This window comes from Amia ocellicauda, chromosome 17 (genome assembly GCF_036373705.1).
Source record: "Amia ocellicauda isolate fAmiCal2 chromosome 17, fAmiCal2.hap1, whole genome shotgun sequence".
NCBI classification, from domain to species: Eukaryota; Metazoa; Chordata; class Actinopteri; order Amiiformes; family Amiidae; genus Amia; species Amia ocellicauda.
This window is the reverse complement of record NC_089866.1, coordinates 14,491,956-14,505,427: the sequence shown is the minus strand read 5'-3', so window position 1 is coordinate 14,505,427 and position 13,472 is coordinate 14,491,956. Positions and strand designations below refer to the sequence as shown.

Below are 13,472 nucleotides of genomic sequence, written 5' to 3'. Positions count from 1 at the left end.
AGAGAGAGAGAGAGTGTAGGAGGGGAGTCGCAGTAAAGGACGATTCAGCAGAGTGGAACACAGATCTCGAACACCTCTCCCTCTCTCTCTCTCTCTCTCACTCTCACTTGCTCACTCTTTCATTCCTGGGTGGATTTCTAGAGCAGTGAGCAAAAGAAGAAGAGGAGGAGGAGATTTTTGTACCCTTTCCACAAAAAGAAGAAGAAGAAGAGGAGGAGGAAAAATAACAGGCATCAATCAGGACATTGGATCAATCAGTCAATCGATCAGTCGGATCTCACAGGAATACGGCCTTCTCTCCCCATCAGTCTATTCCGGGCTGAAGAAGGGAGGGACAGAATGCTGGTGTCTCCCTCTCTTGAACCTGCCGCCTGTCAAGCAGAGACATGCGCACACCTGTGACACGTGTGTCTAATACTGCCTGCAAGTTGTGTGTGTGTATGTGTGCGTATATGTGTTGTGTAGTAAGCCTTGTCTGACAGAACTTCTGCCTCTCTTTCTCTGTCCATCCCTCTATCCCCTTCTTTTCCTCCCTCTCTCTCCCTCCGACTCTGTGAGGGCCGTGGCCTGGGGAACTGCAGTGAGTGTGTTGGTGTCTGTGTGTGTGTGTTTGTGTGAGTGAGTGCGTCAGTGTGTGGAAAGGTGCTGTACTGTGAAGCCGTCTTGCTGCTGTATTGTACGGTACTGTGCTGTCGTAAGTAACTCCCACAGTACGTAGAGAAAGTGTGTGTGTGTGGCACGCACGCTGTCGGGCCCCGTGTCAGTGTGAGCTGTAGTGTAAACACCAGTATGTATATTTTAATAGTACATTGAGCTGCTGGCTGACTGTGCTGAGGGGCCCTACCTTCTGTTCCCCTGCTTGTGTTCTCATAGCCACAGTGTGTTGTTTCATTGTTATATTCATCTTTATTCTTCTGTATAATGATTTTACTCTGGAGCCTGATGTGTTTGGTCCAGATATAGAACTTATAATTCACATCCTCGGAGGAAAAGGAAGGGAGAGCAGGAGAGAGAGAAGTGGGGGGGAAGTGAAAGAAAAACTTCTTAGTTCTGGCTGTGTGTGTGTGTGTGTATTGTGTGTACAGGGTATAGGAAGTGTTGTTTGTGAAACTCAGTGACAGGCACTGCAGGACAGGTAGGCACACAGCACAAAACGAGAGGAGAGAGGGAGAGCACTGTGAAAGCACGTGTTGGGATTCAAAAGTGATTTTTGAGACGGGCCCACCAATAGAAGATACCACCACAGCCTCTAAACAGGATCCGAAAGGACCCGTGCGGTTTCACAGAAGTTCCGTCAGGGTTCTGAACGATCCCTGTAAAGGGGGATTCTGCTTCCAACAGGGCTGCTCTGGGGTTCAGACATTTAGATCCGTGTCAGCCCAGCAAGGGGGTAGCCGTCTCTCTCACTGCTTAGAGTTACAGGGCCGAGTACAAGACTATCCAGAACCGGAACACGCCACAGGCCCCAAACTGGAACCACAACTGGACCTACAACTGGACCCAGAACTGGACCCAGAAAAGGACCCAGAACTGGACACACACATAGCCCAGCACAGCCCTGAAGCAGACCCAAACACGGACCCAAAGCTAGATCAGAACTGCCCCGCCACGCCACCCGAACGCAGCCCGGGGCCCGCTCCCCTGATGGAGTACCTGGGGGACAAGCTGGCGGTGGCGCAGACGCAAATGTCGCAGTGGGTGGGCAGCATGCGCCGCTCCGTCCAGGATGCTCTTAGCGCGGTCTCCACGGCGATGACCCCGGAGCGTGGGGGTGGGGCCAGCGGCGGGGGACGGGGCTTCAAGCGGGCGGCCTCTCTGCGCAGCCTGGCTGCGCGCAGCCGGGAGTCCCTTCGCCGCCTGTCCCTGCGCAGCCAGCGCAGACGCCATGCAGACCCCCGGTCCAGCGCTGACACCCCTCCCTCTGTAAGAGCATATACCCCTCCCTCCCTCCCGCTGTGTGTCTCTGTCTGTCCCTCTGCCTCACTGTCTGTACTTCGTTCTGTCTCTCCTTTTCTTTCTTTACCCTTCTGTCTTTTACTGGTTAATTCATTCTGTCTGTCTGTCTGTCTGTCTCTCTCTCTCTCTGTTTCAGACTCCCTGTCCTCTCTGTCCCTCCTTGTCTCACAAGCTCACAGGGTCAGAAATGTGTGTCTGCCCTTCAGGAGATGGAGGGGGGGTCTTTTTTTTCACTGTTGACATAATCTAGAATAGGCTGCGCTGTAGTTGTGCAGTAATCTGGAATAGACTGCTGCGGATGTGCAATTATATGGAATTGACTGCTGCAGATGTGCAATAATCTGGAATAGGCTGTGCTGTGAGAACAGGGGGACAGGCAAGCACCCAGTGATTGAGCTGTGTGTTCGCTGTGCATGTGAGTGTGTGTGTCTAAATTTCTGTTTATTAGTGTGTGTTCAGAAGGGGAGAGAGAGCACAGAGGAGAGATGGGGGGTGGCTGTGTTCCAGGGTCCTACTGGGGGAGCAGTCAGCTGGGACACTCACTGCAGAGCCCAGATACAGCACTGGGGGCATGACCAGAGTTGGAGAGAGAAACAGATATACACACGGACAGTTGTAACTCCTCTCAATCACACTTGCACAGATTCACACACTCTCACTCTGACAAACACTCTCTTGCACACATTTTATTGCCTCGCCGCCACTCCACCCGCTCTCTAAACAGTCAGTGACTATCAGTCCAGTCCAGTCAGTGACTCTGACAGTCTATCATGTGTGTATTTGTATCTGAGGGCTTGTTTGAGTACCAGTGTATGAGACTGTGTGTGTGTGTGAAATTGTTACTGTGTTTATCAGTGGTCTGGTCTCTGAAAATTAATCTTAATTGTTTCCCAGGAGAGACGGACAGAGACATTTCCTGTTTACTGGGTCCTTAGTGCTGTCTGTGTGTATTGTGTTGTGTGCGTTGTATTGTGCTGTGTGTGTCTGTGAGCATTGTTTTGTGCTGAGCTGTGATGTCAGTGCAGTGTCTCTGTCTCACTCACACACGCATACACACACTCTCTCAAACTCACAATTTGTCACACACACTCACGTCCTGACACTAAGCTAATAACACATACATTCTCCCTCCCTCTCTCTCTCTCTCTCTTTCTCTACTCTTTCGTTCATTGTTCAGATCACTTCCTTAAAACACACCCAGCTCTTTGCCACAGCAGCCACTCCCTGGGTGTGAGAGAGAGTGGGGGAGGGAGAGAGAGAAAAGGAGAGAGAGAATCACTGGAATGTGTGTGTATCTGTGTGTGAGAGACAGAGAGAGTGTGCACAGTGTTTGTATCTTTCCCTCTCCCTCCCTTTTTCTCTATCACTCTCTCTCTCTTTCTGCCTCCTTCTCTCAAGCTTGTGCTGTAGCAAAGGAAATATTTGGTTGCCTAGTTACCTGGGAGCAGCAGCTACAGACCAGTGCAGTGTCAGTGCGTGCGTCAGTGCGTCAGTGGCTGTGTGTGTGTCGGTGTGTCTATGTCACGGTCAGTGTATCAGTAATACACAGGGAGCCGACAACAGTTGTGGAGCGTGCAGAGAGGGAGGGGGTGCAGGAGTGAACTTGTTAATAGGTGTGTTCACCAGCCAGTGGTTCAGTTCAGTTCAGAGGGTTTATTGGCACGACCTACAGGAGCTGTTTTACACAACAACACATTAATTCACACTCAACAGCAAGAAACATACAAGTACATACATACATACATACATACACACACATATATACATACATACATACATACATAAATCTCTATATACTAATTATGAAAATAAGTATAAATACAAACAATAAAATCAGAGTGAGAGGAATAGTCAGAAAAACAAACAGTCACAGAGGGGGCCGCTGAGGTGCCACTTGCTGATATTGTTTTCTGTAATTTCTGTGTTGTTTTTATTGTTGGTTTAATTTGTGCTGTATTGATGCTTGCCTCTTGGCCAGGTCGTCATTGTAAATGAGCATTGGTTCTCAATTGACTAACCTGGCTTAATAAAGGTTAAATAAATAAAGGGGACCTGCAGGGTCAGCCATGGTGCAGCGCGGTGCAGAGCGCCTCCTGGGTGCCCCTCAGGCTGGGACGGGTCGCTACATATTTTGCCACAAGTGGGACTGTGTGTCCTTCTGCCAGGACAATTGCTGCTTTCTATGTGTCAGTCTGCGGTGGGCAATGTGGGAGAGAATAGAGTGATGTTTTGGGCCAATATCTCCCTTATTTGAGTGCATCTGTATTGGTCTCTCCCTCTCTCTCTCTCTCTCTCTCTCTCTCTCTCTCTGTGCACACCCTGTTCCCTCTCTCCATTCTCTCTCTCCTGTGTGAGGGGGCAGTGTGGGCAGGAGGCTCGGTGACAAAAATCAAGAGTTTTCAGAACACTGGGGGGAGGGGGCGTTTGTCTTTATTGATTGATTTTGAATGATTGATTTTTCAGTATTTGTTTATGTACACACTGCCTGGGTTTGTGTGGGAGACAGTGGGGCTTTGTGTGTGACAGACAGAGGCTCTCGACCTCTCTGTCACAGGCTCTGGTGCTCCTCTCTCTCTCTCTGCTGTAGGTTGGGGGCCCTCAGTGTCCCAGCTCATTAAAACACACACGGTTCATCGCACAGGGAGAGACACAGAGAGACAGACAGAGACATTGATGTGCATACAGACACACACTCACACTCTCACGTACACACACGGAGTTGCAATCTCTCCTAGAGCAGCAGTCTTGATGTCTGTGCACACCTGAGGCTGACTTTCTCCCTCTTTTTCAGGATCAGCTAAGGCAATGTGTGAGACGGGCAGGGGGAGAGGGAAAGGACACGGACACGCTGGTCCAGGAGACGGACAGTCAGTATGGCACCTGGGAGACTGGACTGCGCTCCGAGGACAGGTCAGAACCCACACCTGGCCACACAACACACAACCCATTTACACTCTCCCCAGCACACGCCAACACAGCACAACATGGCTCAAACTGCCTGACAAATCCTCATCACACAGAATGAACAACCGAGTTAAAGCTTCTTACAGCTACACAGCTACGCACAGCTGTCCCCTCAACACACACTGCTACACACAGCTGACACACCTGTACCGAGCAACAATAGCAGTAATAGCTGTAAAGCAGCAGAGGTTGACTTTCAGAGAATCGGTTTACATTGAGCAGATAGCAGCCTGCTGGGAACACCTCAGCTATGTGTTGCATTTCCTGTGGTAGCTCTGTGCTTCACTCTTCCTGACCACCCCCCCCCCTGTGCATGCAGGGGCTACAGCACAGCCTACAGAATCTGCTGCCCTCTTGTGGCCAGGGGCTGTAAACCAGATGGAAGTGAGTTTCAGATTGGCAGGAAGAGGGTCGATATTGTTAGAAGTAGCAGTGGCAGCATTTCTGGGACTGTTTATTGATCTGTTTGTTTCTCTGATGCCAAAGCAGCTCTGAATTAAAATGCAACAAAACAAAACACCCAATACAGAGTTACACCAGCATCACCTCCTGTCAGGCAGTCTGTGTTGGTCTGTGTATCACGAAACATGTTGACTGACTGTTAATGATTTTTTCACTAATGACGTCCCCATCCCCCCCCGCAGCCTCACTCCTGCCTCCCCAACGGCTGACAGCCTTAGCTCCTCCCTGCGCAGACAGACGCCCTCCTCGACCTTTGACCCCACGACCCCCAGTGACCCTGATGGTGTGGATGGAGTCTCTCTCTCCCTCAGCACTCCAGGCGAGCAAGAGGACATCGTCTCCTTCCCTGAGGTCAGCCAGCCTCTCCCTACCTCTCCCTCTCTCTATTTCTCTTATTACTTTCATTTTTTTTTGTAATTCCCTCTTCCTCCTCTCTCAGACTTGCCATGTATATAGGCTTTACACAACAAAAACAATAGTAATAATAATGAATCATCTCTCTCTCTCTTTCTCTCTCAGCCCGCCTCTGGTCTGTTGGACTGCAGTGCTCAGAAGTCTCGCCCCCGTCTCAGTCAGCGCAAGAAGCACCGCACCCTGCCTTCCCGCTCTGTACACCAAGGAGGGGCGCGGGGAGGGCTGGCCGTACTGCCTGAGGCCGGGGGGGCGTCGACTGACGACTGGCTGTACCGGGACTCCACAGGTAGGGAGCGCTGCTGACACAATGAGAGGAGAGGGGAGAGAATTGAAGGGAGGAGAGGAGGTTTTTAGATTCCACATTTCGTGCATCCCCCTAATTCTTCCCCCATCTACAGAGGCAAAGCCGGAACAGTCTGCGCAGGAGGACTCTGACCCAGAGGACCAACCCAGGCGCACAGACAGAGCCAACGCCTCCCAGCCACCGATGGTCCCCCTTTTCCCTGGAATGGATCCTTCTGCCCTCAAGGTGAGATGCTCTGCCAGACACTACCAAGTGCAGTGTCTGGGGGGAGTCTGTAGTGCAGGTTCTGTCACTGTTCCAGGTCGACTGCAGCTGCTGTTTTTTTTTTTTTGCCTCTCCTTCATCTTTTTCTATCTAAACTCTTTTCTTTCCTCCCTCCCGGCTTCTCTCTCCTCCTCTCTCTCCCAGTGTTTTACAGCACTAGTAAAATTGTGCAAAGTGCAGTCTAAATTTAAATCTGCCTCTTTTTCAGTTATATTCAAGGGGCTTTATTGACATGCCATATATAATCTATTGCCAAAGTGTTACAAAAGGAAATATAAATGATAAATAGAAACGGGAATAATAAATCTCTCTCCTCTCTCTCTCAGGCTCAGCTGCGGAAGAGAGGAGAGGGTGAAGGCGCTCCAGACTCCCCCTCCCAGCTCTCTCGCTCTCCCAAGTCTCCCTTCGTCCCTGGAGCCAGAGTGCTGCCACCTGCTGTAGGGAAGGAGAACGGGTAAGACACAGGGTTTGGGCCTGTCTGTCCTCTGTATCCGTCAGAGTGTCTGTCTGAATTTGTTTTAATTTGTGTGTCTTGCCATTGTCTGTCAGGTTGTGTAATTGTGTTATATTTTGTGTATGTGTTACAATGGGTTAGTGTTTTGTGTAATTGTGTGTGTGACAGTGTTGCGTGTACAATGTGTGTGTGACTGTGTAATGTGTGTATCTGCAGGGCGGAGGAGGCGTCCCCTCAGTGGCTGAAGGAGCTGAAGTCCAAGAAACGTCTAAGTCAGTACGACATGGACAATTAAAGGGTGAGAATCACAACACGCAACAGCAACTCACCATCACCCCACGCCAACAACACACAGACCCCACACGCCAACAACGTGCAACAACAAATAACCAACACAATATGGCACCCCAGCGGCAGGTGCTTTTTTAATGAGGTTGATTACCTGTAATTAGTTAATTAATGCATTGTTTTTTATTTGATTAATTTATGTCTCCCAGGTGGCCTTAATTGAGGGAACATGGGAGGAAGTTCTGACAGGAGCCTTAACCTTTTGACCTGGATATGAACTGCTGCTGCCATGGCCCCTGTTCCTCCTTGGGTTGCGATGTGCATGGTGCCTTCATAGAAAATAAAGAAAATATATATTTTTTTTGAACAAGCAGGCGATAGAAAATATATATATATATATATATATGTATGTGTGTGTGTGTGTGTGTGTATATGTATGTATGTATGTATGTATGTATGTATGTATGTATGTATGTATGTATGTATGTATGTATGTATATATATATATATATATATATATATATATATATATATATATATATATATAATTAAAGAACTGCTGCTGTGTCTCCTTCCAACAGCCTGTTAGCAGAGAGACTGTGTGATGGAGAGAGACAGAGAGAGAGGGAGAGAGGGATGAATGTCTGGGGTGTTTATTTTTAAGACAAATCTTTAGCATAGAGCCACTTTACTCTCCCCACTGCCCTTTGGGGAAAAGAGCGGAGGGAGGAATCAAGTCTCTCCTGTCCCAATTGCACTTCAGGATGGGTTTGACTGCTGGACCGCTGACCTCTGAACCCGGAAGTGCTTCCCAGTAAACAAAAGCAAACTGTATGTACCTGTTATTAACTCAGAGGAGCAGAATAATGTTTTTTTTATGATTGTGATGATAAACTTTTTTTATTTGTTTTGGGGGGAAGAGGGTCCTGTGTAGTTACATTTTTGTAGTTGTGCTATAGTTGCAGTCACTCCACCACAGAGAGAGCAAGAGGGGGGTGTTAGAGACCACATTTTAATATCGCCCTCTGGACATCAGCCCCTCTCCCCCTTTGGCTGGGAGAGCACTTCTTCTCTGTAAGGTGGTGGAGGACTCGGAAAGCCTCAGCCTTCCAGGGGGTTTCCAAGCCTTTTTCATATGCGGGTTGGGGGGGGAACTATCACACATAGAGAGAAAGAGGGAGAGAGGGGGTTACTAGGTGCATATAGATCAACCAACAATCAGAGGCAGTTTTCACTAGTCTCGAAACAGCAACAACAGAAACCTTGTATAAATAGAAATATCAACATGTATAGAAATATAAATATAATGGAAATATCAACATAAATAGAAATCAGCCTAAATATAAATCCGGCAACCGATGATCTAACAAACTTTTTTATAGTTTTCTTACGACGATATTCTTTTTAGTTTTCTCCTCAACTTGAACAAATAATCGCAAAGAAAGATGAGAAGAATTTGCTGTGTTTTCCTCCTCTGCTCCCATCTGTACAGATAGGGGGTGGGGGGCAGGGGGGGTGGGCTGCACACTCTGCACTCTGCACTCTGTCCTGTGTCTGGGAAAAGTGGGGGGGTGGGAGATAGTGTGTCAGGTAGTGCTTTCGTCAATGTTTTTCAGGCCGTGTGTTTTGACAGGTCTGTGTGCAGGTGAGAGCGCAGGACAGGAAACTGTACAGTGTTGGGCCAGGAATTGTGTACAGTCTATTTACACCTGCGGTGCAGTGTTCATCAGTCTATACTCCAGGTGCACAGTGTGTACAGTCTATACTCCAGGTTCGCAGTGTGTACTGTCTATATAGACCAGGTGTACAGTGTATATACACTATATGCAGAGGGTTACAGTCTAGACAACATGTAGGCATTAGTTCTGGATTTATCATAATTTGCAACACATCACATCACCTTGCTGGGTGGATTGGTCTCTGTTGAGTGACACCTCCAATCTCCACTGACCAGCTTCACCTGTCTCTGAGTGACAGCTCAATGACAAACAGCGGCCCCTAGTTACAGCAGGCCCTGCTCAAAGTCCCACCTCCTGGGGAATGTATTTCTGTATTTTGATCATTTTCTTGTGCTAGAATTACGATCAAACACAGTCCGATTGTCAACATTTTTTATATTCAGTAATATTTTGTGTAAAGTGAATCGTAACGCTCCGTTTCTCAGCCCATGAGCTGATCTGGATTCTGCTGTCATTCTGACTCCATTTCCTGTCTGTCTGGGAGGGTTTCAATCTGTTTTTTCATTATTATTATTTTTTTAATGTTAAAGATACATGTATTACAGCCTGACTCCGACCCTTGTGTCAGACTGTGGACCTCCTAATAAATTTACTATAAAATAAGCCAGCTTCCTGACTGTCTGTACCTATGGGAAATGCACACTCACACTCTCTCTCTCACACACACACACACACACACACACCTCTGTCACTATGGGACACACAAATACGTCTCTATCTGTCCATCACTATGGGACACACTCACTGTTTGACACTATGATAGACATAGACACACACACACACACACACATACACACACCTACCTGTTTGTCACTATCGGATGGACAAACACACAAACATTGTTCTGTCTGTCACTATACATCTGTGTCTCTTTTCCTCTGTATGTATGTCTGTAAGATTGTACCTGGGAGTGAGAGGCAGAGAGAGAGAAGAGACACCGACAGTGGCAGAGTTGTGGAAGAGAGTGATGGTGGAGAGACAGAAGAGCATTGTGGACAGAAAGGGGAGACAGGAGGGGGAGAGAGGAGTGGCGCAGTATGTGTATCCGCTGACTGGGCTGATCCTCCTCAATCCTCTTGGCACAGGTGCCAGCTGTGTGTTTGTGCCCACACAGAGAGAGAGAGTGTGAGGGTGTGTGTCAGTGTGTGTGAGAGTGTGGGTGTGTCAGTCTGTATTGTGTATCTGTGTGTTTCAGTATGTGTATTTTGTGTGTCAGTTTGCCCATTGGTGTGTATCAATGTCAGTATGCAAAAGTATGTGTGTATCAGTGTGTGTGTATGTGTCTTCTCAGTGTGTATCAGTGTGTGTATGTGTCTCTTGTCAGTTGTGTATCAGTGTGTGTGGGCAGGGCTGGGCTCTGCTGCCAGCTGTGTTTTTCAGAGCCAGTCTGATGGACACAATGTGAGACGCAGACTTGCTGCATCGACACAACTGCAGCTCTATATTCTGCTGCTCTGGACAGAAACTCTCCATAAATACCCCCCCGATGCCCACTCGACACACAGAGAGAGAGAGAGAGAGAGAGGGAGTGTGTGTGTGTGTGTGAGAGAGAGCGAGAGCGAGAGAGAGAGAGAGAGAGAGAGAGAGAGAGAGAGAGAGCCACAGACACAGACAGACAAAGACAGCAGGCTGAACAGCCCAGACCCACAGTGTCACTCAGAGACACAGGTAAATACAGCGCTCTGCCCTAACACTGCAGCCTCCGCCTCTCCCTCTCTCACTTGCTCTCCCTCTTTCTTGTCCGTTTGTCTGTCCCCTGCTCTGTCCTTCCCCGTCCTCCCTCCTTCTCTGTCGTCTCGCATCTGTCGTTCACCATCTCCCCTCCAACGTCTCCACCTCTAGACTTTCACATCCTCTCGATCTCCCTCCCTCTCTGTCTCTGTCTTCTTTCTGTCTGTCTCTTTGTCACCCCATCTCTATGTCTTCATCCTGCTGTGTCTCTGTCTTCTCTGTCTACTGGTCTCTCAGTCTGTCTCTTCCTCTTTTTGTTTTAATTATTAGTTCATTTTCTAGATTTTTTAACTGTTCTATACTGACTTAATTTTTATTTGGATTATTGTTTTTATTATTATTATTATTAGTAGTATACCGTTCTGTATGAATCTCAGAGTCACTCTGAGAAATGCAGCACAGCACAGGGTGGAGGAGATACTGCGAGACAACAGTATGACTTAGCAGTGGTTGTGCTTTGTGTTGTGTAGTGTTTGTGTATTATTTATGTTTGTTTTTGTGTAGAGTTTGTGTAGTGTTTCTGTAGTGTGTGTTTTACCAGAGTAGGCAGTGAGTGTAGTTGTAGTGTACTGGACCAGTCTATACTGGAAGCATGAGGAAAATTTTGAACAGCTACACATAAACACACTTGAACAGTGACACACACACCTGTAGTTCGGTGTCCCTGATGCTGCACACTGAACATCATAGTATAACACAATACAGCTGCACATTGGACTAAAGTAGAGTACAGTAGAGTATAGTGTAATACAGGACAGCAGAGAACAGTGTAATAAGTACAATAGAGTGTAATACAGGAGAGTAGAATACAGTGTGGTCCAGTGCAGTCCAGTGCCCCCTGCTGTGACCCACTTGTTCCCTCTGCCCAGGTGAGGATGTCCGAGCAGCAGGGTGCCCCGGAGCAGCTGCCTGCAGGGAAGGGCCAGGGGGGGGCCGGAGGCACGTACAAGGTGACACACTGACACACCGACTGATTGACACACTGACAGACCGACTGACTTACACACTGACTAACTGACACACAAACACACTGACTGACTGACTGACTGACTGACACACTGAGCTGAACTCACCCAGTATCTCCTGTCTCTCCCCCTCTCTCTCAGCTGGTGGTGTTTGAGCTGGAGTGTTTCCAGGGCCGTCGGGCAGAGCTGTGTGCCGAGTGTAAGGACCTGGGCGAGCATGGGTTCGAGCGGGTCGGCTCGGTGCTGGTGGAGTCCGGCCCGTGAGTGACACTCCTCCCCCTCTCTCTCCCTCCTCCCTCTTCTCTCGCTCGCTCTACTTCCATCTCTCCCTCTCTCCCCACTTCTTCTTCTCTTCTTCTATCCCTCCTTCTCTCTGACTCTACCTGCCTTCTTTTTCTTTTGCCTTCTTTGTAGAATAAGCCCAATCAGATGACTAGTCAGTGGCATCAAATCTCAGTGCCAACACACACAGTCTGTCTGTCTGTGCTCACCTGTCTGCTCAGTTTAGCGTTGTATTATAAATGTTATCATTATCATTACTGACTGTATTAACCCCTCTCCCATTTTCCTCCTTCTCTCCCCTCCCTTTCTCTCTGCACTACTCCCTCCCCTCGCCTCCCCCGTGCTCAGTTGGCTGGGGTTCGAGCAGCAGGGTCTCTGTGGGGAGCAGTTTGTGCTGGAGAAGGGAGAGTACCCTCGCTGGGACAGCTGGACCAACAGCCAGAGCTGCTGCACCCTGCAGTCCCTGCGTCCTCTCAAAGTGGTGACTGACGCCTTGACACACTGATGCGCTGACACACTGATTGACTGATGCACTCTGACACTCTAACACACTGATACACAGACACACTAATACACACAATCTCCTCCCCCCCTCCAGGACAGTGCTGAGCACAAGCTGCAGCTGTTCGAGGGGGCGGGGTTCAGTGGCCGTAGGATGGAAATAGTGGACGATGACGTGCCCAGCCTGTGGGCCCACGGCTTTCAGGACCGCGTGGCCAGCGCACGGGCCCTCCACGGCACGTAAGCCATCCCCTGTCTGTGTCTCATTCTTAGTGTTATCAGACTATGACTATTATTATGATGTTATTATTGTTATTATCATCACACCACTGCAGTTATTAGTAGTGGTACCTTTACCGTATCCATGATTCTGCTCAGTGCTGCTGTGGCCCATCAAGTGGCAGCGTTGCCGGTAGCTGTTGTTATAATCAGAATCAGTTCCCTGTGTCAGTGCTGCTATTACTGTAATTATTAATCTCATTATCAGTATGGCTGTGTCATTATCTGTTATTATTATTATTGATTATTATTTTTATTATTATCAGTATTGCTATATCAGTATCTGTTATTATTATTGGTAGTAATAGTAGTATCATTATCATATGATCAGTATTACTGTGTCAGTAGCTGTTGTTTCTGTCTGTGTGCCTGGGGGCAGGTGGGTGGTGTACACGTTCCCGGGCTACAGGGGGCGCCAGTTTGTGATGGAGCACGGCGAGTACACACACTGGAATGCCTGGCAGGCTGCGCTGCCCCAGATCCAGTCTGTGCGTCGGGTTCGAGACAAGCAGTGGCACAAGAGAGGGTGCTTCACCCTGCCAGCCACGCCCACCCCTACCCCCGCCCCAGCCCCTGCCCCCACCCCTGCTCCTGCCCCCGCGCCTGTCCCCACCCCCCCCACGGCCACTGGCAGCAGCTGAAAGAGAACAGGGCGCCACCCTCACCCACCCTCTGCCAGCCCTGTGCCAACCAATGCCACGCCCCACCCCCACCCCCACCGCAGCGCCAAGAAACGACGCACGCACAAGTGAGGCAACGACTGCAGACGCCATAGAAACCACCAAAACCATGGCAACCTCTACCCCCCCCCACCTTCCTCTCCTCGCTGTTTCAATGAAGCTGGCAATAAACATACCCTGATCATCCTG

General features: G+C 48.9%; 2 protein-coding genes across 3 annotated transcripts in view; both read left to right on the top strand.

Moving 5' to 3' along the window:
- Positions 1–9,448, top strand: part of LOC136713142 (zinc finger CCCH domain-containing protein 13) — a 28,142-nt gene extending 18,694 nt beyond the window's left edge. For both annotated transcript variants that reach the window (XM_066690137.1, XM_066690136.1), the window contains exons 7-13: positions 4,748–4,866; positions 5,565–5,733; positions 5,902–6,082; positions 6,195–6,325; positions 6,691–6,818; positions 7,035–7,116; positions 7,316–9,448. In XM_066690137.1, the coding sequence (XP_066546234.1) occupies positions 4,748–4,866; positions 5,565–5,733; positions 5,902–6,082; positions 6,195–6,325; positions 6,691–6,818; positions 7,035–7,113 (807 nt within the window). In that variant the 3' untranslated portion in view covers positions 7,114–7,116; positions 7,316–9,448. The remainder of the gene's footprint in view (positions 1–4,747; positions 4,867–5,564; positions 5,734–5,901; positions 6,083–6,194; positions 6,326–6,690; positions 6,819–7,034; positions 7,117–7,315) is intronic.
- Positions 9,449–10,077: 629 nt separating this feature from the next.
- On the top strand, positions 10,078–13,472 carry LOC136713143 (beta-crystallin B3). Its single transcript, XM_066690138.1, has 6 exons — positions 10,078–10,513; positions 11,446–11,526; positions 11,683–11,801; positions 12,172–12,304; positions 12,422–12,564; positions 12,983–13,472. The coding sequence occupies exons 1-6, from the start codon at positions 10,091–10,093 to the stop codon at positions 13,242–13,244; spliced, it is 1,161 nt and encodes a 386-aa protein (XP_066546235.1). The 5' UTR covers positions 10,078–10,090; the 3' UTR covers positions 13,245–13,472.